This window comes from Hylobates moloch, unplaced genomic scaffold (genome assembly GCF_009828535.3).
Source record: "Hylobates moloch isolate HMO894 unplaced genomic scaffold, HMol_V3 SCAFFOLD_13, whole genome shotgun sequence".
Classification (NCBI taxonomy): domain Eukaryota; kingdom Metazoa; phylum Chordata; class Mammalia; order Primates; family Hylobatidae; genus Hylobates; species Hylobates moloch.
In genome coordinates, this window is record NW_026652288.1 from 28,104,853 (window position 1) to 28,131,930 (window position 27,078).

The 27,078-nt window shown below is 52.0% G+C and overlaps 1 protein-coding gene across 1 annotated transcript; it reads left to right on the top strand.

Moving 5' to 3' along the window:
- The first annotated feature begins 1,535 nt into the window (after nt 1-1,535).
- FOSL2 (FOS like 2, AP-1 transcription factor subunit) lies at nt 1,536-25,790 on the top strand. Its single transcript, XM_032172589.2, has 4 exons — nt 1,536-2,491; nt 12,648-12,899; nt 17,252-17,359; nt 20,422-25,790. The coding sequence occupies exons 1-4, from the start codon at nt 2,390-2,392 to the stop codon at nt 20,938-20,940; spliced, it is 981 nt and encodes a 326-aa protein (XP_032028480.1). The 5' UTR covers nt 1,536-2,389; the 3' UTR covers nt 20,941-25,790.
- The last annotated feature ends 1,288 nt before the right edge of the window (nt 25,791-27,078 follow it).

Genomic DNA, 27,078 nt, shown 5'->3' on the forward strand with positions numbered 1-27,078 from the left:
CTTTCCTACCAACACCCCCACTTTACAGATAAGGAAACTGAGGACAGAAGTTGTGTGACGGTGCACAGCGAGTTGTCCGCAATGGACTCTCAACACCTCTTAGCATTGGGTCTTCATAAGGACCCTGTGGGGTACGGATGGCTGGCGCTACTTAAGAATTGGGTAAACTGAGGCTAACACAGACCCTGGACCAGAACCTAAGTTCCCTGACGTCCGCTACAGTACTTCTCCATTCACACACACCGTCATCTCAGCGGAAGGATTGGAGCTCCAGAGCAGAGAAGGGCCTAAGGTCATGTCTCCAAACTCCTTCACTTTATAGGAGGAAACTGAGGCCCAGAGAGGTTAAGGAATTCGTCCAAGATCTCGCAGCTCGTAAATAGCGTAGCCGGGCGTTCCTGCTCCAAGGTCTGTGCTCTGTACCCTAAGCCGCGCCCCTCCCAGCCCCGGCCAGCGAGGGAGGAGGACCCAAGTGTCCGGCTACCCGCGCCCTGAACTTAGCTCCAAAACAGCTGAAGACAACGTTGGGGCACACCCTCTCGCTGGCTATTTTTTTTTTCTTTGTAATTCGTAACAGTCTGGAGTTTGCTTATAACGCCCAATTACTCTTATTAGATGCGTCCTAATTGCCCGGCGTACAGGGCGGCCGGAATGTCTTGACTGGTTAATTTCATCTTCAAGGCTACTCCTAACGAACTAACTGTAGGACCGAAGACATGAAAAACAAAAAGGGAAGCGGTAGGCAGCCCGCCACGGAAGGAAAAATAGGCAGGCCAGCCCCGCCCGGCGCCGCGCCTCGCCTCGCCAAGACCCGGCCGCAGGGCGGCGCGGGCACCCTGCGCGCCCGGGGCGCCCGCTGCACTCGGCGGCGCCGCGGAGGGCGCCTACGACCGCGCGCGGCCGCGCCCTCCCTGCGAGCGGCTCTGTGCGCCCGGCTCCCGGCCTCCCGGTGGCGCCGCACCGAACCGCCCGTCACGCCGTCAGGGCTGTGATTATTTTCTAAAATCCGGAGCCGAGACCCGCGCGGCCGCACTCGGGGCCCCGCCCCGCGCCCCTTCCCAGGGCGGGGAGAGGCCGCAGCGCACTCGGGAGCGGGCGAGGGAATCCCTCTCCCTCCACGTCACCCGAAAGCGAGGAAACCCGCACTCGCGTCCTCTAACGCAAATGACCATCTTTGGCAACGTGCGCCAATGGAACAGACCAAGGGCGCTGGGCCCGGGGGGTGAGAGGGGGACTGGGGAGGGCCGGGGCTGCCTCGGCGCCCCCGAACCGTGCGTGCCGCCCGCTCCCGCCCGGGCCACCGCCTGGCTTCCTCGCGCGGGGTGCGCGGCTGGCGTCAGCGCGGCCGGGAGCCGGCGCTGGGAGGGGAGAGCTGCGCCCGCCTCCTCCCCTCCCGCGTCTCTTCCTCCTCCGCGGCCTCCTCCCCCCGCCTCCTCGTGCGCTCCTCCCTACAAGGTGGAGTCTGGGGTTGACGTGAGTGAATCCACATGGTACAGGGCTGGAGAATAAAGAGTGTGAGTTGAACTCGTGCCATTGTAGTGACTCATCTCGGGCAGAGCGCTAGGGCTCCGAGCGAACCAGCGAGCGAGCGAACGAGCGGCGCTCGGCGGGGACAGAAAGAGGGAGAGAGAGGGAGAGGGAGAGGCGCGGCCGGGCGAGGCGGGCCCGTCCGGGAGCGGGCGCCGGGAAAGGGGTGCAGGTCTGGGCGCCGGAGCGGGGAGCGGAGCCGCGTCCCTCTCAGCGCCAGCTCTACTTGAGCCCCACGAGCCGCTGTCCCCCTGGCGCGCTCGAGGCCACGGGACGGGCGCACGCCGCCTTCTCCTAGTGAAGTATCCGAGCCGCCCCGAAACTCCGGCGGCGAGTCGGCCACGGGAAGTTTATCCTCCGCCTCCTTTTCTAAAAGGAAGAAACAGAAGTTTCTCCCAGCGGACAGCTTTTCTTTCCGCCTTTTCGGCCCTGTCTGAAATCGGGGGTCCCCGGGGCTGGCAGGCCAGGTTCGCTGGGCTCCTAGTCTTTTTTAATTTCCAATTTTGATTGGACCGTGGGTCCCCGCTGAGCTCCGGCTGCGCGCGGGGGCGGGAGGGCGCGCGCAGGGGAGGGACCGAGAGACGCGCCGACTTTTTAGAGGGAGGGATCGGGTGGACAACTGGTCCCGCGGCGCTCGCAGAGCCGGAAAGAAGTGCTGTAAGAGACGCTCGGGGGACGCTGTTCCTGAGGTGTCGCTGCCTCCCTGTCCTCGCCCGCCGCGGTGGGGGAGAAACCCAGGAGCGAAGCCCGGAGCCCGCGGCGCGGCCGGCGGACTAACGAGCGCGCAGCAGCCGGTGCGCGGCCGCGGCGAGGGCGGGGGAAGAAAAACACCCTGTTTCCTCTCCGGCCCCCACCGCGGATCATGTACCAGGATTATCCCGGGAACTTTGACACCTCGTCCCGGGGCAGCAGCGGCTCTCCTGCGCACGCCGAGTCCTACTCCAGCGGCGGCGGCGGCCAGCAGGTAGGTGCGGGCCCCGGTGCACCTGGCGGCGCGGGCGGACCCCTGCCCTCCTCTCGCCGCCACGGCCTCTTTTGCTTTCTTTTCGTTTTCTTGGCCAGAAAATACCTACGGGCCACCGTTGTAAGTTCTGGATTTTCGTCCTCCCCTTCTCCCCCACCCCTTTTTAAACTAGGGGATTAGGGAGTGGGCTTGAAGAGGCAACATGCCCTTTTCCTCCCACGTTATGTTTTACCCAGATAAACTCCTGGAATTGTAGGCCCCCTACCAGGAGCCTGTTACCTCCCTCCAAGAACCACTCCCCCTCCCCAGTGTCCGCCCCCCCACCCCCACCCCCGCCCCGCGTCTTCTCTCTGGGTGGTGGACAGACAAGAAAATCTTTGCACCCACTGGCACCTCTCGACATCCTGGGACCCTATTCCTTCAGGAAAGCCTTCTCTCCTCCCCGTTCTCCATCAGTCTTAGCTCCTTTCTGAAAGGGGTTGGGGACCCAGAAACATGGTTGGACTCCTTCAGGTAATCTGGAGCGAGGGCGAGGGCTGCCGCTCTGGGAATCAGGTGCGAAGGTCAGGAAGGAAGAAGCCAGCCTTGGTTGGCTCATGCCGCCTGTGTGCCCCTGCCTGCCTGCCCGCCCACCTGTCTTCTGTAAGGGTCAGGGACGGGAGGCTGCACTGCACCCCAGGAACGAAGGAGCACCTTGAGGGTCTGGGGGTACCTGGAGCAAGGAGACCGGCAGAGAGAAGAGGGGGTTGGGGTGGGGGAAGAGATATCACGCAGGCTCCTGGGTGGTTCTGGAAGCAGAAAACAACTTGTTTCTAAAGCAGCCGGACTGGTTTGCACTGGAGGGATTGTGCGTGTGATTTCTGTGTTTATAAATACCAGGAAGGTGCTGTTGGCGGGGGGGTGCTGATGGCGTGCCTGCCCTCTGCTGCAGCTCCCCCACCCGCTCTGTCTCGATGAGAGCTGGGTTAACGCAGGCCCAATACAACATGAAGCCCACCGTGGTCAGCATCTGTGGAGTCTAGCACAGTTGGCTGCAGCAAGGGATGCTCCATAAGGCGGTGGCCTTGGCCTCTAGAAGGGGCTGGGGTGGGCTTCCAGGGAGGGGTGGACTCAGCTGGAAAGAATTTTGGAACATGGCTCTCTTTTGGATCTGATGGGGGGGTCCCTTGTTCCAAAGTGATTTCCTATACCTGGTGAGTCCCCAAAATGGCTTTTCTGTCTTCCCTCTGCCTCCCATGGTGCTCCTATAAGCACCCACAGTAGAGACAGCCTAGTCTGTTCATTGAGGGTGCAGTCAATGCACCCTTCGTAATGAGCACCAAGGTGATGAGTTTAAAATCCGAAAAGTTGTTGATTATGTTTGCTTCCCAGCCCCGCTAGTGGTTTGTATTGAGTGTAAACATCATGAGGGAATAGGTCGAAGTCTGTACCCACTCCCTCCCTCTCCCGTTCAACAAACCCCAAACGGCTGTCTGTCTCCTCCTCCCTGAAATCAGGAAGGGATCTTTTGATTTCTTCTCTGTTCTTTTCCCTAATGTGTCTTTGGCAGTGATCATTGGAGTTTTACAATCTCACTGCCTGGTTTAGCATAGACCCTGGGGCCTGGAGGGAAGTCAGACCGGACATCAGTGCCCCAACTGAATAATCTGTGTCACTAGGGCTTTGAGCCCAGGATGTGAGCGGAGGCAATTCCCGGTTTTGGAAGAAAATCAGACAGGAAACCAGTGCTAGGAAGAAGGAAGAGAACTCAGTCCAGCAGAGTGTAATAGGGCCTCATTACCGAAGCAAAAAGCATCTGTTGGCTAATTCCTAGCATGCTGTAACACATGAGGATTTTGCAATTAGCAATAACCAGTGCACGGGGTTCTCGCATAGACGCCTGCCCATTCGGCCCGGCAGTGTGTGAGGCGCCTTTCAGACCGGAGGGATTGGCAAGGTAATGCCACTTGAGACAAGTTTCTTGGCCTGTCCGCTCCTTGGTGTGGTGGTGGTTGGGTGGGGGACGAGGAGGAACGGGGTGGATTTTTCTGTCATTGCTCCAACTGTGAACAAAATTGTTCTGTGGTCCTAAGGACTGACCTCAGAGGCTTTTGTTCCTTTACAAGTCTGTGCTATGACCTTGCCCGATCTTGGGCTCAAGGTAACTTTACTACATACCAGATAAAACCTGTAATCACTTTATTTCTCTCAGCTTCCTTTACTGGAAGACTTTCCCGGCAGTTAGTGGATGGGCCTTTCTCTTTTATGGCATCTCAGTGGACCGATCCATGTGAGACAGTTCTCTGGTTTTTCTTTGGGGAAGTGAATTTTATTTTTTTCAGGTCTCTCTTTTGGGGGTCCAATATTCCTGATCAGTTTGTTGCTAGTTCTTCAACCCAGAGCTTTCTCGTCCCCTCTAGCTTCATGAAGCTGGATCTTAACACATGGCCATGAGCTCCAGTGACTTTGGGGGTGGGGGGAGCAGACTAGTCTTTGTTACAGTCTCTGTTCTTATATATGGCAGGAACTTGAGGCATGAAAAATATTTCCTGTTCCAGTTATAGTTTTAATCTCAAAGGTTGGTCATTGGTGATTTTGTTTTGTCAGTAACCGTTGCACACACCTCCCCTTCTTGGATTTTTCTTTTTGCTGTTGTTTTTTCTCTCCTAACTCTCCTAGGAAAACATCTCCCAGATATATGCCCTGCCTGGCTGCTTGACTATTACGGTTTCAGGGCCTGAGCATTACGCAATCCAGCCAGTTACACAAACATAGGTCATTTCATAACTTGTTTTCATCAGCTGGGCCCCCTTTTAATGAAAAAACAAAACAAAAACAAGACCTAGAACTTTTCCAAGGCTGCTATTTGTTTCTCAGATAACTTGTGAAAATAAATCAAGGGCAGTATTTCCTTTTTGGAGTTGAGGAATACCAGACTAGCACTCTTCTTCCTCAACCACCCCTTCCCAAGACACACACACACACACACACACACACACAAAATTCCCCAGAGTGAACTTTTGCCAACTGTACCAGACTGGGACATTCCTCACATCAAAGAAGTTTTACCAGAAATGACTGTGATTCCCAAGCCAGCCTCAATCATACCTCTCTAGTGCCCTCTACGGGAAATTTTTAGGAAAACTATCTTGGGAATGTATTTTTCCAGTCCCAGAGAGTGTTAAATTGGTGAGTTTGGAATTCTTAGGATGCTTTTTCTTTTTAATGAGGGACAAATAAATGCCACATATTTAACCGTGGTTAACTAGGAACTACTTGACTTTGAGTTTCTTTTTTGTTTTGTTCTAAATAAAACCTGGTTAAAAAAGGAGGGCTTTTTCGTTGTGCACAAGTAACCCTAGAACTTAAAGTATAATAAAAAAAAGAAAAAAAAAGGAGTGCTTTTTTCTTTTCCTATTTTGATGTCTGTCTGTTCATTAGGGTGCCTTCCAGTTTTTTCAAGTTCCAAAGGCATGTTTTCCTATGTGCTTATATTAGGAGGGGGCTTGTTCAGTTGGTGGGAATGTGGGAGGCATAGATTAAGGGTCTGGGTGCTTTTTTTTTTTTTCCCCTTGATCTTACAGATGTTGTAGATTAGGATCAAACAAAATGTTATCCCAAGAATTTGTCTGTTCCGCTGATTCTTGATGGTGGAAGTCAGCTTCACTTTTTCATCAAAGGGAATGGGGTGAAATAGCAGTCATGTATTGTCTGAATGGCATTTGAATTTTCCTATCCAAAATGCTGAGTGCATTTCCACTACCTATTTCTGCTTCTGCCTGTCTTATTATTCAAGGTGAGGGTAAAATTGGGAGACTTGTTTTTTTCTTCTCTATCTTAATACAAACACAGCAGAACTTATTCATCCAAATCACTGTCATCCCCTTCCTTGTTTTTTCCTTGAGGAGATTAAATGCTTATCTGAATGCTGCGGCTATGCTTAGACTCAGAAAGGTTTTGCAGTACCCCCTCTTTTGCAGTTGCTTTCAGTGTATTCTTTTGAAAATCCTCCCTGCTAACAAATCTTTGTCCTTTGAAGGGTGAATTTGATATTTGGAAATTACCAAAAGCCTCTTTGGAGCCGAGTTTGACATACAAGTCTGGATGATCAGGCTGAGTCCAAAGTAGGGTGTGACCCCGTGTCCTGCAGGCCTCTAAAGTCTACCTGGGAGAGCACGCCCACGACAAAGGACACCAAAGCAGGCAGCTTTGCCGTCAATAACTTGGATTTTTTTTTTCTCACTTGTTAGATAGAATAAAGATACTGGTTGTGAGAAGGAGACGAACGTTCTGGTCTATTTGTTGAAACAAAGAAAAAAATAGCATCATTACTTTGTGGATATGTCTCATCTATGTTGTATGTGGTGTCTTTTGGTGGCCACAGTATTTCAAAATGACAGCAGCTGCCCTGACTGAGGCAAATATATCTGTTCCAAACCCCATCTGGTAATTCTATCCCTTCTCCGCTCCCTGGGCCAGAGAGGGAAGGTATAAGATTTCTGCTGGCCCACCTGGTCTCTCGGCCCTGTCCTGTGGCAGTGAGACTTTCCTAGGCTCACCTTCCTGTGGCTTTAAGGGAGGATGAGAGGACATGTCATTCCCATGGAGTACAGAGCCGCCGGGGAGCTGTGGGGGCTCCAAAGGGGCCTACAGAATAGTGGAGTGAATTCCCCAGTGCTTTGGAGTGGCACTTCTGGCCAAAAGGGCCCTGGCAGGGAAGCAGCTGGGGAACCTGGACGAGGGCTAAGGCCTTCTCTTTCTGTTTCTTTCCTTCCCTGCTCCTCTTCCCCCTGGCAGGCAGCCAGGTGGAGGAGGATAGAGTAACCCTTTCAAGGGAACCCAGGAAAGCGTGGAGGCTAAAGGGAGGCCGAGTCACCTAAGAGAGCGTTTATAAACTGTAACGCTTTGGGAAATCACAACTTATTAGCAACAGTTTCCATTGTGACATAGTGGTATTTCTTCAGAGAGGAATGAAAGGTCAGAGGTCAAAGTGATGTTCAACGCAGAACCTGTGAAGACTGGTTACATTCCTTATGGAAGGCTTTGGGGAACATCCCAGGTTCAGTAAAAATACAGAGTGTTTGCGTTAAACTGGACCTCAGTGGGGATGTGATGGGAAGTATGAGACAGATTGTGCCCTTATCCTTTTCTGTTCTCGGGAGCCAATCTTCTAGGATGTTGGAATTGTCCCTTTTCCATCCTGGGAATCTAAAGAAAGGATTCTTAAAGGGAAAGAACCCAGTCCCTTCCTAGTTACACTCAATCGTACCTGCTTGCCTGGCAAGGCAGGTTACAGAGTCCACAGGGCTTCATGGCTTGAATGCTTGATAACCCAGACAAAGATCTATCTGATGGAGAATTGCCTGGCCAAGGGGCTGGGCCAAGAACCCCAACCCTGACTTCCATCTCACATACCAGTTCTGTCCGCTCACGAGTCTCTGGGATAAGCCCTCGGCCCCATCCGGGCCTATAGGGGCCCAAACCCTAGTTCCAATACCTGTCAGCAAAAAGCCATGGGTTCATAGCTGAAGCCAAGGCTCCAGTAGAGTCTCAGGAGGCAGTTTTCCCAAATCAGCAACTTTTGTGGGGGGAACTTCTCTGACCTGCTGAGGTTTGGTGGCCCTAGAGGGTCCGTGTTTTCGGCCGTCTTTCTCATTGGCAGTGGAAGCAGCACACGCATCCTTCCTAAGCAGCCCCGTGGCACCCTAGCAACAGGGTACAGCAGGGTGATGGGAGTTTCCATGCCCAAAGACCACAAGGCTTGTAAGGGTTTGAACGTCGGCTCAGGGTCTGGAGGTTCAAGCTGATGAGTGAGAGCCCATCTCCTCGGCTACCTGGCTTGGAGGAACATCTCAGTTCTGACTTTTTGCTTTCTTATTTCTTCTGTATTCGTTTCCCTCCAGCCTGAGCATGGGAGATGAGAATGAACCTCTGGGACAGCGGTTGGCAAACTATGGCCTGAGTATTTTTCTAAATAAAATTCAGTGGCACAGTCGTGCCTATTTGTTTACATGTTATCTAGGGCTGCTTTCGCACTGCAGTGGCAGAATTGAGTTGCAGCCAAGACCGTATAGCCCACCAAGCCTAAAATATTTGCTGTCTGACTCTTCACAGCAAAAGTTTGCTAAACTCTGCTCTAGGAGGTGGATGGGGACCACTATATCCTTTTATAGGCATTCTTGCCCACCCTGCAGTTGACAGGGTGACACAGTGAAATATTTGGAGGCTTTGCCAGGCTGGAATGCTACATAGGCATCCAGCATCTTCAAAGTGTCCTGGAGGAGGACATGTTGGCGACACAGGCCCAGGCGGCCGAGTGAGGTTTTGGGTTACCTCTCCTGATCCCATCACTCCCAGCACACTCCTGGCGCTGCAGCAGGTCTGAAACTGCCCTGTAGCCCCCAGCTGAGCAGTTCTATCTTGGTTTGTGTTTAGTGTTCACTCGTCCACAGAGAACCACAATTTATCTCCAGTGTGACATTTGGCTTATTCTCGGGTCTATTGGCATAGAAGAATGCTAGGCTAACTTCTGGGAGCACAAACTCCTAACTTCACCTCTTCTCTCCTACCCCAGTGTCTGAATAACACGTTTCTGAATAACACGTTTCTGAATAGCATGTTGGGAGTTGAGACAAGACCCATCTGCCAGATCTAATTGAAACTTTTGTGTGTCTCCCAGAGAGGCTCCTCTTGGAGTCAAAAGCCTTCTTTATCAGAGCCCCGGGCCCCTCTGGGGATGGGACATTGTTTTCCTTGCAGTTTAGAGCCAGTGTATTATCCAGATGGCTTTGCCTCCTGTCTGAAACAAGGTGTACATGCGTTTCAGAGGCAGTCATTACCTCCTGGCTGGTTTTTATTGCTGTCTTGTTTTGTCTAGACCAAGCCATTGCTGCGAGGAATCTGGCTGATGTATACCGGGGAGCACACATCACGGACCTGCCCTCCAGAGCGGGTGGACTGGAGGGCCTCAGAGGGGCTAATAGGCATCCACTTATTCTGAAGGGGTCTTTTGTCCCTCAGCTTTGCTTCAGATTTTCTGCTGGGTTCCCCAAGCCTAAAGCGGGAGCACTTTTATTTGTTGGAATGAGAAGTGACTTTCTTAGGTGCTTTCCTAAAAGGAAAGCTGACAGCTTCCCCGTGGAGGAGGGGGTCATATCAAACCATTGTGCTGAATGCCTCAGGTGCATTTCAAACCCAGAACCTGGCTTGGGGAGAGAAATGGAATTTAAAAGTTGGGTGCTTCCCAGGAGTGGGAAGCTGGCACTTCTCCCCGGAGCCTCCTGTGCAGAGTACACAGGCACATCTAATGATGATGGTGGTGGTGATGGTGACCTTCCATTGGTTTGGAGCAATGTTTCTCAACCCTGGCTGCACAACAGAATCTCCTTGGGAGTTAAAAAAAAAAAAAAAAAAGGCTTATCAGAGCCCTGCCCCAAACCAATTATTTTAGAGGTCTAATGGCGAGGCTCTGACATTAGTATGTTTTTTACAAGCTCCTTGGAATATTCTAATGCGTAGCCAGGGTTGAGAACCACTGGCGTGCTTTTATAGCCTGTGATTACAAGTAGCTACTTATTTAATCCTCATGACAGTGCAGTGAGTTTGATGAGTATTCCCCTTTACATCCATGGAATTGAGTCCTTGAGCCCAGGGCAAGGCACTCAGTGGCTAAGCCAGGCCTCAACCCCATGCCTCCTGACCCTGAGTGCAGGGCTGACTGCCCGCCCCTCCCATCCAGCAGCTCAGGAAAAAAATAGCTGTCTGGGACTTGGTGCTTCTACACACACTCAGCCATGCCTGCTGTTCTCACGACTCTGCCTACTCACAGCCCAGCCCCAATTGGCCATTTTTCCTCCTTGAAGATCATTTCCCACTTGGATGCTTTCCTGTTCACTGCACTCTTCCCTCTTTCACATGCACACACCTGCTGCTTTTCAGTCAGCGCCTGATAAAAAGCCCACTTTTCTTTGCCTTCAGAAATGGAACTCAGAATCTATCACCCTAGGCAGCTCTCTTCACGGGATCCCAGAATCCATTGTACTAGGTAACTTTTCTCCAGAATCCTGGAACCCATTGCTCTAGGCAGCTGTCCTCTAGAATCCCAGAATGCATTGCGCTGGGTAACTTTCCTCCAGAATCCCAGAACCCATTGCTCTAGGCAGCTCTCCTCCTGAATCCCAGAATGCATTGCACCGGTGACTTTCCTCCAGAATCCCAGAACCCATTGTTCTGTGCAGCTCTCCTCTTGAATCTCAGAATGCATTGCGCTGGGTAACTTTCCTCCAGAATCCCAGAACTCATTGCTCTAGGTAGCTCTCCTCCCGAATCCCAGAATACATTGCACTGGGTAACTTTCCTCCAGAATCCCAGAATCCATTGTGCTGGCAGCTCTCTTCACTGAAGCCCTTGGCCTGGGCCCCGGAGGTGGTCTGGGAGGTGAGGCAGCCATTCCACCATACAGACTGGGGTCAGGCAGATAGCAGGGAATTGAGTAAGAAGGGGTCTCCAACTCTGTCAGCTGTAGTGAGGTACTCTATGCGTTATTTACACAGCAGGAACCCTGATGTTGTGACAAGGCAAAGACAATGGTGGTGCCAGCTTCCATTGCTGCGAATACTTCTATTCTAGTTAGTCTGATTGGACCAGCATAGGGAGGGTTCTACAGCATCCATGCTAATGATAGTGGGGTTCCATTCGGGGCCAGACAGACCTGTGGGACCTTCTTGGTGAGAGGGGAGGTCTATAGGGGATGACCTGACACTCTGTCTGAGGGCAGTGGGGGGTGGATAACCAGCACTTAGGGCTGGATTTTGAGGAAGAAAGAAGCAATGGCAAACGAGCTTGTATACCACTGTGTTCAGGGGCTCTGGCCTCTTTGTTGGGCTGGACTGGGTTTGAATCCTGACCCTGCTGCTTATTAGCAATGTGGCCTTGGATAAGTTACTTAATCTCACTAAGCCTGAATTTCTGTCCCTAAAATGGAGCTAATGGTCGTTCTTCACTCAGAGGGAGAATTGGTGAGATAATTGGTGTCTGACATTTAGTAAGTGCCCAGGAAGTGTTAGCTATTGTCATCATCTCACCCAGTTTTTAAGTGGGGAAGAAACTACTTGGAGAAGCTTTATGTGGACACAGGAGTCATCGGAAGATGAAGGTTCACCCAGGTTCCATTAGGGGAACTTGCCTCTGAAAAGCTGGAAGTAGGGGGCTCTTCTCTCCTTCCCACTTCTTCCAGTTTCCAGTAGCTGCCTTGGAGAAAGGTCAAGACCAGCTGCTAAGGAGCACAGCCCATTTTAGTTTCTATACTCTGTCATCATCTTATATTTTAAATAGAATGCTTCCTGCAGCATGTTCCAGAGAGCTCTGCAACGTGGTCTGGGCATAAATTAAGAAGCGGGGAGAAAACTGCACTAGCAGCACCAGAGTTTCCCACAGAAACATCTGTGAACATAGATCAATGCCTATGTAGCTGGGTAGAGAGACACACTCAGCCGGTCTGCCCCAAGCAAGATGCTGATGATGGGAAGGGAGGACGGACGAGGACAGCAAGGGATGTCTGGCTGCAAATGCCACTACTTGTTAGTCTCGTGGGTTAGAGGACATCTTTTCATGGACCTGGCTGTGCCCTGATGGAGTCATAGCTCTGTCCTGAACCTCTTTGGAAAGTGACAAAGGCAGACACAGTATGCTCCCTTGCTGATCTTTGTTGATCCAAAGCTACTGGTGTGCAAATCCCTTCAAGGTGTCCTGAGCCGGTACCCTGAGAAACAGTTGGCAGGCGACTCAGAGGCTTAAGAGACCCAGGTGCCACATCCTGCAGATGTGTATCCTGGAGAGCTGCCAAGAGGGCCTGCCGAGTGTGAGTGCTGGGGACCACGTCTATCTTGGAAGTCATTTGGAATATCACAGTATCCTCACTGAGCCACCTGGGGATGGAGTTCTCAGGACCCCAGTCAAGGAGCAGATCCGACGTGAAGCCCCAGGCATAGTTAAGATTCCCGCCTTGAGTCTTGGATGCACAGGACTTGTTCAGGCCCACCTGGGGTCCTGACCTTGCCCTCCAAACACTGACCCTGCTCTGTGCTGGTTTTTGCCTCAGCTGTGTTCAATTATTATTAAGTATCCTGTTCAGCTTAGTATGTATTGGCTCATTTGTATTTTTTTTTCCTCATTTCAGAAATTCCGGGTAGATATGCCTGGCTCAGGCAGTGCCTTCATCCCCACCATCAACGCCATCACAACCAGCCAGGACCTGCAGTGGATGGTGCAGCCCACAGTGATCACCTCCATGTCCAACCCGTACCCTCGCTCACACCCCTACAGCCCCCTGCCGGGCCTGGCCTCTGTCCCTGGACACATGGCCCTCCCAAGACCCGGCGTGATCAAGACCATTGGCACCACCGTGGGCCGCAGGAGGAGAGATGAGCAGGTACAGCTCAGACCAGTGGGAAAGAGCCACGTCAGTGACTTTCAGAGCCCCAGAAACACAGAACGTTTTTCTGCAGACTGGTAGGGTTAATGTTCTGAGAGCAGGGGAGACAAGGGAGCTAGGGGTTGAAGAGCACGTCATCCCCCTCACTGGAGGCCGAGCTGGAGAGCCAAGACTCAGGCTGGCTCTGTCATCTTACCACAAAATGGGGATCATGGTCCCTGCAAGCCAGGACTTGGCTACAGATGGGAAGGAGCATTACGACCTGCCCACAGCAGGATCCTTCTCTGATCCTTGGCAAAAGGACCATGGGACAAGCAGCCAATGAACCCTGGCTGTGAGCTTTTTAGGATTATCCCTTAGCTGTCTCCCAGGGTCTAGTGCAGGCCAGGCACCCAGCAGACCTACGGGGTCAAGCTCTGGGTTGGTACTGCCCACGACTTGCCATTCCTCCTCAGTGTTCTAGGCCTCCAACTCTGAGCAGGAGCCCATTTCAAGGGCCTGGAATGCATGTTCCAGCTGTGCAGTAACTTTGGGGCCTTAGGAGTCTGTTCAGCGGCATGAACAGACAGGAGGATGAGGCAGGGGAGGCCAGACATCAGCCCTTTTCTCTTCAAGGGGCTCAGCTTTGAGAAAGAATTAACTTGGCTGGGGAGGGAAGCCAGAAAATGGGGAAGGGGGGCTCTGCTATTTAGGCAGCACCTACCTAGTACTCAAGAGGCTCATTGCCTGGATCAGCAGTGAGCCAGGGCAGGGCCAAGTCCCCTGGTCTTGGGAAGGGAAATCAGAATCATGCATAATTCCAGAAAGAATGGGATAAAGCCTCAGAGAGCCCCATCTCTCCCCCACGTCAGATGATACAAGCAAGGGCCAGACATACCTGTGTGTGGCCACTCGGCCAGTGAGTGGGGAAGTCTGGGCTAGATCCCAGTTCCCTGGACCCCCATGCAGTATTCTTTCTCCAAGGCTATGCCACCCTGCGCCCAGGGAAGGGAAAAATACTTTAGCAGTGGAATCCCTTTTTCAAATGAATTGTTATCCTGGGAAACTATTCCAGTGACAGCCTTGGAACCCTTCTTCATTTCAACCACTGTCCATCTTCACTCTGTGATCCCCAGGGCCACAATGTTCCAATATATGGACCTTTCAAACATGGTTCCCAGTGGGTCGGGGTAGATCCAGACCCCAGGATACTTGGAATTACAGGGATCACCACACCAAGAAACTGGAAGCTTTCTCAGGAGCTCTGCTCCTCCAAGGACAAAGCGGAGTCTTGTGTCCACTACTTGTTGGTTTGTTCTATTAATGGCGGAACCATGGTGCAGAGCCACTTGGGGAGGTGTGTCTGCTAGACACTGTAATGGATTCACAGCTGTATGTTGGGCCTCTGCTGCTGGAGCAAGTGGCCAGTATCCTCCTCACAGTTGCTTTCTATAATTGCAGTTGTAAATATTGCAGTAGCCATGCTTATAATGACCTTTATAAATATGCTTCCTTCACGGAATCCAAGGTGCAAAGCCTTATACTCACTGATGAGCTGGACTCTTCTGGGATATAAGTGATCCTGAGTGAGAGCCAGGCTTGCCAGGGACTCTTTGGGGCTAGCAGGACCACAAAGCCTGAGGATGTGCTGAATGCTCTCCATTCGCTTTTTTTTTTTTGAAATGGAGTCCTGCTCTGTCGCCCAGGCTAGAGTGCAGTGGCACAATCTTGGCTCACTGCAACCTCCTCCGCCTCCCCGGTTCAAGCAATTCTCCTGCCTCAGCCTCCTAAGTAGCTAGGATTACAGGCATGCACCACCATGCCTTGCTAATTTTTTTTGTACTTTTAGTAGAGATGGGATTTTGCCATGTTGGCCAGGCTGGTCTCAAACTCCTGACCTCAGGTGATCCACCCGCCTCAGCTTCTCAAAGTGTTGGGATTACAGGCGTGAGCACTGCGCACAGCCACGCTCTCCATTCTCTTCTGGGCCTACCTCACCTAAATTTAGAAGTTTATATCTAGAAGGGACTTTGGAGACCATCTTTTCTCATTTTCCCTTTATACCCATTTTATAGACAAGGAAACGGAGACCCAGAAAGGTGAAGGGCCCTGTTAGAGTCTCACAGTGAATTAGTAGCAGAGCCAGCACTGGAACCCACTTCTCCTGACCTTTAGCCCTGTGGTTTTCCCACCACACCACCTAGGCGTGCCTCATACAATCTGTCTGGAGAGTTTCCTTCCTTTTTTGAGAGGGAGGGAGAGAATAAGGAGCATTTTATCCCACATCAGTTGGGAATTCACACATCTCCCAGCAGCTTTGAGGAGGCCTGGGCAGTGGCAGCCTAGAACTTTGGCTGTTCAAGTTCCCAGCCCTCAGGGCTTTGCTGTGAAGCTTACTCCGGCCGTCCCCAGCCTCCCCCAGCCTCCCTGCTAGGGAAGAGCCTGCCTCCGGAGCTGGCCTGGTGCCTCATAGGCCTCCTCTGGAGCCCGCTTGGGAGGTTCCCCCTGTGCCCTGTGGCAGCGACTCTGAGGAGGTGGGGAGTGGAGGGTGTGTGTGGCTTGTGGGTGGGTACGTGGTGCAGCTGACACACTCAAGCTGGAACCATGTTGATCTCACCACCCCTGAACACTTCCTATGTCGACAGCTCCCACAAGTTGCCCCACACCTCACCAGTCAGGGGAGAGACTTCTAGGTCAGTCAGGAGGCCAAAAGTTGTCCAGAAGCAGCCAAGGGGGAAGGAGGGCTTAAAGTGGGTCAAGGCCAGCTTCCTTCTTTTCTGCCCCTCATTAGCGAGGGATCTAGGGGGCTTCCTGAGCCTTAAGGGGAGCCCTGGTGGCCCTTTCAGTGGTGAGCCCTAAACCCAGGCCTGCAGCAGGGCCATAAGGCTTTCTTGGCAATTCTGCCGGGCTCAAGACAAGACAGGTTTAGGAGCAGCAAGTATTCGGGGCCTTGCCAAATGGCCTTGTGACCTCAGCCGGGCTGTGGCCTCCTCTCTGTGTGACAGGCATGGGATTGTCCTCTCTGGTGCCGTGATGATTATCCTCTCTTTGCTGTTCAAAACATCACAGCAACAGACCTCCAGGGCTAAAGGGAGCATTGTGGGACTCTGACTTGGACCCAACCAGGACAGTGGCTCTTTCCTTCATGGGGTGACCTGAAGTCCAGGCAGTATCCCTCCTTGGGGTAGCTTCTCCCTGCTCCTCCAAAAGTAGCTTTGATTTTGCCCCCAGGTGTCCCGTGAGAGCTGACCCAGGTCTTATTCCCCTTGAGATCTTCTAAGCTCCTAGTGTAGCACCGGGCACTTAGTAGGTGTGCAGTCAATGTTTGATAACTGAATGGGTGGTCTTTCCCTTTGCGTTGCTTTCTGCTTTGGCCCAGAGCCGTCTCCTTGTGTCACCTCTGCCTGAGAGAGGCACTGGGGTCACAGCTCTGCAGGGCTCTGTGGAACCAGAGCATTTGCCCTGCTCAGTAGAGCAGAGTTCATGCTTTCTGGTGTGAGTGACAAGTTCCTAACTGTCTCACTGGAAGAAGCTAGACCCTAAGCTCTTTGCAGGGGAATCTTCCTTTGTTTGGTTCGCAGATAAATCCCAAGCCCCTAGAACTGCATCTTGCACATGGAACTGGGTGCTCACTTGTTGAGTGGACGGATATGGTGGGCAGCAGGATTTTACCTGCCGGGGGCTCCTCTTCCTTTTGCATGTCCTGTCCAACTTAGCACTGTACCAGGCATGTGGGGGAGTACCTGGGGTTGAACCGTGAGCAGCTGGCACCCTGGGATTGGCAGAGGAAATCGGGAGTGGAGTGGCACTCTTGGCCCTCCCATCAGCAACATAACATTCCCCCCTGGGTGGTTCTTACCTGTGTGAGGACTCCAGGCCCAGCTACTTAACAAAATGGGGATAATGAGGCTTGCAGAGCAGGCAGAGTGATGGGAGGAGTAATTTGCCAGGGTTTGGAAGAAGCTGCTTAAGTGGATGGGGCCATGCCTGGCTGGCAGGAGGGGACTCTTGGAAAAGCATCCCTAGCTCCTTCTCTCTGGCCTGGGCACTGAATCAGGGCTGATGTGACAGGTGCTGTCATCATGCCTGGGCCGGTGAATCTCTGACCCATTGCTGTCCTGTTTAAACATGGACTTTAAACTTGGACATCACCTTCCGGGGCAGATTCAGCTCAAAGAGCCCTCCTAGGCAGCCAGACATCAGGGATCCACATGTTCTGGGGCCTCTGAGTCCAGCCATGCTCCTCTTCCCCTTCCTGCTCCTTTCTGCATTTCCAGAAGGGCTTCTTGCCTTACTTAAAATACAGTTTTTTAAAAATGCTGTGAACCATTGTCTCTGTTCTAATTGTGATCCTTGGCTTTGGCCTCTAGCTGTCTCCTGAAGAGGAGGAGAAGCGTCGCATCCGGCGGGAGAGGAACAAGCTGGCTGCAGCCAAGTGCCGGAACCGACGCCGGGAGCTGACAGAGAAGCTGCAGGCGGTGAGGAACTCTGTGTAGGGTGGGAGCACCTCTGGGTGGGCTGCAGTGAGAGCCCCGGGGGTCCTGATCCTCTCTCCCACAGCTGTCTCCTTACCCACAAGTGCGCTACAGATGAGTCAGTGGAGATAGAGCTTTCCTTCCTTTGGACACATGGGTCAGCATTGTGTTGACTGAAAAAGGAGAGGGAGGGAGGTGGCGTTTAGCACCAGCCAGGGCCCAGAGGGAAGAAATGAACAACTTTCTGTGGGGGTGCTAGCCACATTTTTTACGCAGCACCTGAGTGTTCTCTGCTCACAGAACTGTGGGGGCTCCTGGGTGAGGGATGGTGGAGGGTGGGAGCCAGGGCAGGTCCAGACCTGCCCCATCCAGGGCTGCTTCCCAAGGTTCCAGCCGCTCCCATGCCTGCCGCCACCAGGAGTGGCCCAGCCTGGCCTAAGCACTCTGGGTTGGGCCAGGGAGAGGTCTTGATGGAGATGGGTCACGTGGCAGCCGGGTTGTATTTTCTTGGGGTTTTCTCATTTCCTTTATGGGCAGGCGGGTTCCCCACCTCTGTCATGAACTCAGAGCTGTGGCCATGGTACTGCATGCTGCTCTTGTGAGTCACTCTCCCGTGCCGCCTAATTGCCAGACCTGGGGACCCACAGCCCTGCCCTTCCCTCTGTTAAGCTTGACCTGACCAACGTCACGTAACTCCCTTCAGAGCCTAGCCCTGCAGGAAGGGCCGTGTGCTGTGTGGAGGAAGCCCCGAGCCAGTGTTGACTCTCCCCAGTGGAATGCTTTCAGAGTGAGGAGATGAGAGAGACTCTATCAGTTTTCCTCACAGTGACCGTCCAGGATGGGGCTTTGGAAAACATCCCCTCACTTTTTTTTTGTATTATAATCTTTTTGAGATGGAGTTTCACTCTTGTCGCCCAGGCTGGAGTGCAGTGGTATGATCTCAGCTCACTGCAACCTCTGCCTTTTGGGTTCAAGCAATTCTCCTGCCTCAGCCTCCCAACTAGCGGGTATTACAGGTGCCTGCCACCATGCCCGGCTAATTTTTGTATTTTTAGTAGAGACAGGGTTTCACCATGTTGGCCAGGCTGGTCTCGAACTCCTGACCTCGGGTGATCTGCCTGCCTTGGCCTCCCAGAGTGCTGGGATTACAGGCGTGAGCCACCACGCCTGGCCCATCCCCTCACTTGAGTTAATGTTCCCAGGTACCATCCACCCGCTTAGGCTTGTCTTTCTCTGTCCTGCAGCCCTCACTCTGGGGTGTTGAATGAATTGAATTGCGTGAATTCTGTGATGCCTGTAGTAATGTCCCTCGGAGGTGTTAGAGCCGGGGAGGATGAGTGGGAATTCTTCATTCCCAGGTGAGGCAGATCCACAATCCACTTCCTCAGCGGGCCCTCCCACCACTAACCTTTCTCTGATTGGCACTTCAAGGAGCTGTGCCCCATGTGGCCCTCCTCACCACCCGCCCCAGAATAGCCCTGCCCCCTGAGGCTCCTCTACTTTCCTCCCCTCCTCCAAGAGGCCTCACACCCTACTCCCCTGCCTCCCCCGCCTCCCCCGCCCTCTGACCCAGCCACCCAGGCCCCTGAGCCACATCCTCCACAGGAAGCCTCTCAGAAGCTCATGACGTTCGTCAGACCCTTGAGACAGACGGAAACTGTTTTTCACTCCGGAATATGCTGTACTCTGCTGAACGAAGCCCTTGCCCGTATGTCCTCACTGATGAACAGGAATCCATGTTAGGGAAAACGTGGGGAGGAGGCTGGTGACACACACCTCTTCCCCTCCCACAGCGGCCCCTCCACGTGCACTTGCTTGCCTCTGCTTCTCTGGCTGGGGATGAAAGAAGGGGGCTGAGGTCCTCGTGGGGTGATCCTGGCATCCTCACAAGCCCTCTCAGGCTGTCACGTTACTTCTGTGTCAAGCATGGTGGCTGAACCAAATGTTCTCTGAGGGTTCTGGGAGTCCTGAAATATGTGCTTAAGAAGTTGGAGCAAAAGGCCGGGCGCCGTGGCTCATGCCTGTAATCCCAGCACTTTGGGAGGCTGAGGCGGGCGGATCACCTGAGGTCAGAAGTTCAAGACCAGCCTGGCCGATGTGGTGAAACCCCATCTCTACGAAAAATACAAAATTAGCCGGGTGTGGTGGCAGGTGCCTGTAGTCTCAGCTACTCAGGAGGCTGAGACAGGAGAATAGCTTGAACCCAGGAGGCAGAGGCTGCAGTGAGCCAAGATCATGCCACTGCACTCCAGCCTGGGTAAGACAGAGTGAGACTCCATCTCAAAAAAAAAAAAAGAAATTGGAGCGAAAAAAGGGAGGAGAGGCTGTGATAATCCCACAGGGATTTGCTGAGCACTTCTGAGAAGCCAGACACTGTTCTAGGAGTGAGGGATACAGCAGTATGCATGACAAAGTCTCCACTCTCTAGCAGCCTGGGGCTTAGCGTTTATCCATCCACAGGTGGGCTGGCATGCGGTTGGGGAGTAAGAGAAGGAGAGAGGTGGGTAGAGCTGTGTTCTGTGCCCCCTTCTCCATGCAGATCTCTGCAGTACTCACCCCTCAGGGGTACCGAGGGGGCAGTCCTGGCACCAAGGCCACAGAACATAGTAGCAGCACACAGACCCTGGAGTCAGATACATTGGGAATCAAATCTGGGCTACCCCACCTGCTAGCTCGGTGACTTTAGAAAATTAACAGAACCCCTCTGAACCTCAGTTTCCTCATCTGCAAAATGGGATGATGATAACATCTGCTTCTAAAAACTCCTGGAAGATTGAATGAGATCATCTCTGAAATGCTTAACACAGTGCCCTGCACAAAGTAGGTGCTGGGTTATGGCAGCTGCAGTAACGACTTACCCCCTCTCCAAGCTGACTTTCTTTCTTTGGAAATGAAAGGAATCTTGAGCCTCCAGGTGACTGAGAGACTCAGACCAGTGGGGTCTGTGGTTAGGTGTGTGAGCCTCTGCTCTCACAGTGTCTGAGGACATTACTGGTTTTCTCTTTCCTGCCTAGATTGGTCCCTGGCAGGTTGCTGTCCCTCACATCCCTCTCTTTCCGTGGCAGGAGACAGAGGAGCTGGAGGAGGAGAAGTCAGGCCTGCAGAAGGAGATCGCTGAGCTGCAGAAGGAGAAGGAGAAGCTGGAGTTCATGTTGGTGGCTCACGGCCCAGTGTGCAAGATTAGCCCCGATGAGCGCCGATCGCCCCCAGCCCCTGGGCTACAGCCCATGCGCAGCGGGGGTGGCGCGGTGGGCGCTGTAGTGGTGAAACAGGAGCCCCTGGAAGAGGACAGCCCCTCGTCCTCGTCGGCGGGGCTGGACAAGGCCCAGCGCTCTGTCATCAAGCCCATCAGCATTGCTGGGGGCTTCTACGGCGAGGAGCCCCTGCACACCCCCATCGTGGTGACCTCCACACCTGCTGTCACTCCGGGCACTTCGAACCTCGTCTTCACCTATCCTAGCGTCCTGGAGCAGGAATCACCTGCATCTCCCTCTGAGTCCTGCTCCAAGGCTCACCGCAGAAGCAGTAGCAGCGGGGACCAGTCATCAGACTCCTTGAACTCCCCCACTCTGCTGGCTCTGTAACCCAGCGCACCTCCCTCCCCAGCTCCGGACGGGGTCCTGCTCGCTCCTCCTTCCCAGGGACCAGTACCTTCAAGCGTTCCAGGGTCGTGAGGGCAAGAGGGGGACCTGCCAGGGAGCTTCCTGGCTCTGGGGGACCCAGGTGGGACCTGGCAGTGAGTATTGGAAGACTTGGGTTGATCTCTTGGAAGCCATGGGACCTCATCCCTCATTCATCTTGCAAGCAAATCCCATTTCTTGAAAAGTCTTGGAGAACTCGGTTTGGTAGACTTGGACATCTCTCTGGCTTCTGAAGAGCCTGAAGCTGGCCTGGACCATTCCTGTCCCTTTGTTACCATACTGTCTCTGGAGTGATGGTGTCCTTCCCTGCCCCACCACGCATGCTCAGTGCCTTTTGGTTTCACCTTCCCTCGACTTGCCCCTTCCCTCCCCCAGCGTCAGTTTCACTCCCTCTTGGTTTTTATCAAATTTGCCACGACATTTCATCTGGGTGGTCTGAATATTAAAGCTCTTCATTTCTGGAGATGGAGCAGCAGGTGACTCTTCTGCTGGGGCTGACTTGTCCAGAAGGGGACAAAGTGCAATACAGAGCCTTCCCTACCCTGACGCCTCCCAGTCACCATCTCCAGAACTCCCAGCGGGGCTCCCTGAGCTCTCAAGGAGATGCTGCCATCACTGGGAGGCTCAGAGGACCCTTCCTGCCCACCTTCGGAGACAGCTTCTGGAGGAGCGACTTGGCCAGAAGACAGGGTGTGAGTGAGACAGTGGGGCACAGGTTGGGTTTGCCAAACGCCTAATTACCAGGCCAGGAATAATGCCAACAAAGCCACACGGGTGTCCTAGCCAGCTTCCCTTCACCTGGTGTCTTGAGTAGGGCGTCTCCTGTAATTACTGCCTTGCCATTCTGCCCCTGGACCCTTCTCTCCAGACCAGGGAGGCGTCCCTCCGTAGGAGCCACACATTATACTCCAAGTCCCTGCCGGGCTCCGCCTTTCCCCCACCCTGGCTTTCAGGGTGACGCCACCCACAGAGATTTAATGAGCGTGGGCCTGAACCTTCCCCAGATTGCTGCCAGGCAGCCCCTCCCCAAGCCTCAAAGAAGCATTTGCTGAGGATGGAGAGGCAGGGGAGGGAGGCGGGAGGCCATCATTGGAGTGGCGTCTGCAGCAGCTGCTGCCCCAGCACCCGCTCAGCCTGTCCTGGCTGCTCACTTCCCCACAGGGCGCCGGGCCTTTCCTGCCCTCTGTGATCATCTGCCACCTGCTGGATCAAATGCTTTCTCTTTTACACTCCCCTGTCCCCACCCCAGTGCGCTCTTCTGGCCCAGGCAGCAAGCAAGCTGTGAGCAGCTGGCCTGAGCTGTCGCTGTGGCTTGTGGCTCATGCGCCATTCCTGGTTGTCTGTTGAATCTTTCTGGCTGCTGGAATTGGAGATAGGATGTTTTGCTTCCCACTGCAGGAGAGCTGCCCCCTCTCATGGGGTTGGGGAAGGGTCCCCCTGACCTCCAGCAGGAGCACAGCTCAGCAGGGTCCCTGCTGCCCACCCCTCTGAGCCTTTTCTCCCCAGGGTATGGCTCCTGCCGAGTTTCTTGTCCAGCAGGGCCTTGACAGGAATCCAGGGAGTAGCTCCTGGCCAGAACCAGCCTCTGCGGGGCTTGTGCTCTGCAAAGACTCTGCTGCTGGGGATTCAGCTCTAGAGGTCACAGTATCCTCGTTTGAAAGATCAATTAAGATCCCCCGTGGAGAAAGCAGTGACACATTCACACAGCTGTTCCCTCGCATGTTATTTCATGAACATGACCTGCTTTTGTGCACTAGACACACAGAGTGAAACAGCCGTATGCTTAAAGTACATGGGCCAGTGGGACTGGAAGTGACATGTACAAGTGATGCAGAAAGGAGAGTTTCAAAGAAAAAGGATTTTGTTTAAGATACTTTAAAAATGTTATTTCCTGCATCCCTTGGCTGTGATGCCGCCCTCCCGGTTTCCCAGGGGCTCTGGGAAGGACCCTTCTAAGAAGATTGGGCAGTTGGGTTTCTGGCTTGAGATGAATCCAAGCAGCAGAATGAGCCAGGAGTAGCAGGAGATGGGCAAAGAAAACTGGGGTGCACTCAGCTCTCACAGGGGTAATCATCTCAAGTGGTATTTGTAGCCAGGTGGGAGCTATTTTCTTTTTTGTGCATATAGGTATTTCTTAAATGAAGCTGCTTTCTTGTCTTTGATTTCTAAAAGCCCCCTTATACCCCACTTTGTGCAGCAAAGATCCCCGTGCAGGTCACAGCCTGATTTGTGGCCAGGCTGGACAAATTCCTGAGGCACAACTTGCCTTCAGTTCAGATTTCAAGCTGTGTTGGTGTTGGGACCAGCAGAAGGCAAATGTCCAGCCAACACACAGGACTGTAAGAGGACTCTGAGCTACGTTCCCTGTGAAGACACCCAGGCTTTGTCATAGGAGGTGGTTCGGCTTCCCCAAAGTCGGAGGTGATTTGATTTGGGGAAGACTGAATATTCACACCTAAGTCATGAGCATATCCTGAGTTTTACTTCCTTATGGCTTGCCCTCCAAGTTCTCTCTCTCATACACACACACATCCTTGTTCCAAAATCACCAGACACCTCCATGGCTCCAGCTATGGGAACAGCTGCATTGGGGCTGCCTTTGTGTTTGGGTTAGAAACTTCTGTGCTTCTCGTGGCTCCACTCGCGAGGCAGCTCGGAGGTGTGGACTCCGATTGGGCTGCAGGCAGCTCTGCGACGGCACAGGGCAGGCACTTTGATCAGCTGGTGTAAAACACAGTGTCCTCTTGGCCTCCTGGCCAGTCTTTTCTGCGAATAGTCCTCTCCCTGGCCAGTTGAATGGGGAAGCTGCTGGCACAGGAAGGAGAGGAGATCCCGGCTGAGGCTTAGGAAATTGCTGGAGCCGGCTCCAAGCGGAGAATTCACTGGGGAGGTTTTCCAAGTCAAACATCATTCTGCCTGTGTTGGGGGCCAGGTGTGTCACACAAGCATCTCAAAGTCAAGTGCCATCTGGGGCTGCTGCTTCTCTTTCTCAGGCTTTGGGGAGAGGAATCTCCCTCTGCTCTCACTTGATTCCAAGTGTGGTTGAATTGTCTGGAGCACTGGGACTTTTTCTCTTTTCCTTGATGGACCAACAGTGCAAATGCAATCTCGCCATTTAACTTTCAGGTCGATTTCCTTTCCTGATCAGACATCTTTGTGCCCCCTTTAGGAAGGAAAAGAATACACCTACTATGTGCCAGGCACTGTGTTAGGCGCTTTTATATAGATCCTCGTTAGGATGAGACTAAGGGATGAGGACATCTCTTTATAAGAGGCCCCTAAGTAATGGATAAACAGAAACACTTAGAGGTGAGAAGGTCTGTCTTCAAGATCCGAGGTAAGATTGCCTTCAGTCTGATGTTTGTTCTCAAGGACTTATCCCCTATAATATTCTCCCACTCCATACTTCCCCTTCTACCCCACCATGTGCTCCTGTGCACTCCTCAGATGGTCAGAGGGGTAACCCAAGTCCTGAGAGAATTTGGGGACCAATAGGATATGTGATGTGTGAACTTTCTTTAAAAAACTTAAGGGGTCTTTGCTACGTTCTGCTTGTTGAGTTGTTTTGGCATTCATCTTAAAAGCCAGCATCTCACTATTTATCAGGTTGGGCTGTGTGTGTGCGCATGTGTGTATACATTTCCAGGCGTGCCTGTGTCCTGTAACTTTTTAAAAGGAAACCCAGTCATCCCACTATGAATCTGGCATCTTCTTATGCTTCTAGTGTTTTGGCCATACATCAACCAAGGGGTTTAATTTATCCAATGCTTGACGACATGTTCGGGAGGGGCTGGATCAAATTTTGAGAGGGTTATGGGAAAGGGAGGGGGGAGAAGAAATTGACATTTATTTTATTATTTATTTTAAATGTTTACATCTTCTTTATGTTGTATCAAGCCTGAATAGAAACTGATAGCATTAAAATACTCCGTTCCTTTCTCTCTTCTCGCTTCCTTTTTTTTTTTTAATTTAGGATAACGCATTTTTGTTTCTAAAGTGATTTGTGATTTGTGCTGTATAAACTGTATAAAAAAGTTCTGTTTTTAAAGGTGGATTTTCATTCCTCTGGGGACAATGGTCGCCAAGACATCTACATTGTAAGAGAACACAGTGGAAGATCCTGTCCTGATTCTCAAAAATTATTTTCTCTGTATGATTAAAAGTTTATTCCATTTATTTTAGTTTGTGTTTACTTGATTTTGAGGAAGAAAATATTTGACTTTGTATAAAGAGTAGGGTATCAGGGTGTCTTTTCTGCCGTGGGAGATGTGTATATATATAGTATTTTGGTGTATAGTAGAAAATAAGGTTTGTGCATCTGTATTTGAGATATGTTAATGACGTGGAGTAAAGTCAGCTGTAAGACTCTGGAGGCAAACAAGTTGTATATGGTTCATATGGCTCTATGGGGAATTTAATTACCTTTCTGGGCACTTTTTTTTTTTAAAGTAATGGTGAAATGGTCCCATTGGAGAGTCTCCTAAATAGACCTTCCAGGCAGAACCGCAAGCTCAAAATCTTTGTATAGTTTTGAAAATTGAGGAGTAGCTTTGTTTGGAAGCCTTTCTGGTGGTGTTTTTTGTTGTTGTTGTTGTTTTGTTGTTTTACTGTATGTAATACAAGCCTACAGTATTTGCACTAAAGAAAGCTTGTTAGAAAAAGCTTGCTGCTATGGAAGAAAGAACATATTAAAACTTCTTTCCCTTGCGATTTTTTTGGGGGAGGGGGGTTAGCATTTCCACTTTCAGTTGAGTAGCATTTTGTAGAATAAAATGAATTAAGATTGAAGAGCCTCCGATGGTTGGTTTATTCTGTCTTCCCATCTCTCCTTTTTCTTCGCTTTTTCTTCTGTTCCTCTCTACCTTTGGCCCTCATGGGTAAAGTTGGTTTTTCTGCTGGTAGGGGTGGCAGGGGGGCTGGGGGAGCTGGGAACTTCTTTCTGCTTGCGTAGAACCTCTTTCTGCAAAACTGAGACGGGCTTCTGGGAGGGCATCGGGGCATGTCTGCCTCCCCATCTCATTCTTCTTTTCCCTTTTGACCCCTTCCCAGTCCCTCCTGATCCTGTTTCCTTCTCAGGGCCTAATTCTCAGCCTGCTGCTAACTCTTGCCAAGCTGTGAGCCAATAAAAGTATAAGGTGCTATCCCTTCCTTGGAGTATTTTGTTTGAACAGGTTGACTCTGGAAACCCAGAAATCTTCAAAGAACCAATTAAATGTATGGCTAAGGTTGTCAGGGTGGTTGGATGAGATCATGAGCAGGAAAGGGCTCGGAAAACCGTGCAAATATGTGGGGTGATCACATCTCTAGACTTCTGTTTTTGAAAAGTCACAGGTTGTTAGGTGTTGAGCACTTAAGAGTGTCAGCTCAGGCCCCCATTATCCTGTAGACCAGGAATCCCAGGGTAATTGGGGAACATCTGCTCTGGGGTACTCTTTCCTCATAGTGCGAATGATAGGGACGAAACCCTGTCATGAGTTAAGGCCCATGGTGGCTGGCAGCTGGCTGAGACTTAGCCCTAGAAATTATACCACTTGCTCCAATATGCTTTATTATTTTATTTTATTTTGAGATAAGGTTTCATTCTATCACCCAGGGTGGCATGCAGTGGCACAGCCATGGCTCACTGCAGCCTTGACCTCTCGGGCTCAGGTGATTCTCCCACTTCAGCCTTCCAAGTAACTGGGACTACAGACATCTGCCACCATGCCTGGCTAATTTTTGTATTTTTTGTAGAGATAGGGTTTCACCATGTTGCCCAGGCGGTTCTTGAACTCCTGGACTCAAGCAGTCCTCCCACCTCAGTCTCTCAAAGTGCTGGGATCACAGGTGTCAGCCACCATGCCTGGCCTCCCACGTGCTTTAGACAAGCTCAGTGTATAGGCCTCATTCTCTGGAGACACCAAGAGCACTGAACTGGGAGTCACAGGGACCCTAAATCCTATGCCTGTCCCCAGTACTCACTGGCTATTGAGGTTTGGAGAGAGCCATTTAACCTCTCTGACCCTTAGTTTCCTCATCAGTAAAGGAGCAGGGTCATGATAATATTATATTATATATGTAAAATATATAAGTAAACACTCA

Bases quoted from the DNA above. Each gene is read 5' to 3' on its own strand.
- FOSL2 (XM_032172589.2), top strand. From the start codon at position 2,390: ATGTACCAGGATTATCCCGGGAACTTTGACACCTCGTCCCGGGGCAGC. The intron at 2,492-12,647 runs GTAGGTGCGGGC...TCCTCATTTCAG, and splicing joins GCGGCGGCGGCGGCCAGCAG to AAATTCCGGGTAGATATGCC. The intron at 12,900-17,251 runs GTACAGCTCAGA...TTTGGCCTCTAG, and splicing joins GCAGGAGGAGAGATGAGCAG to CTGTCTCCTGAAGAGGAGGA.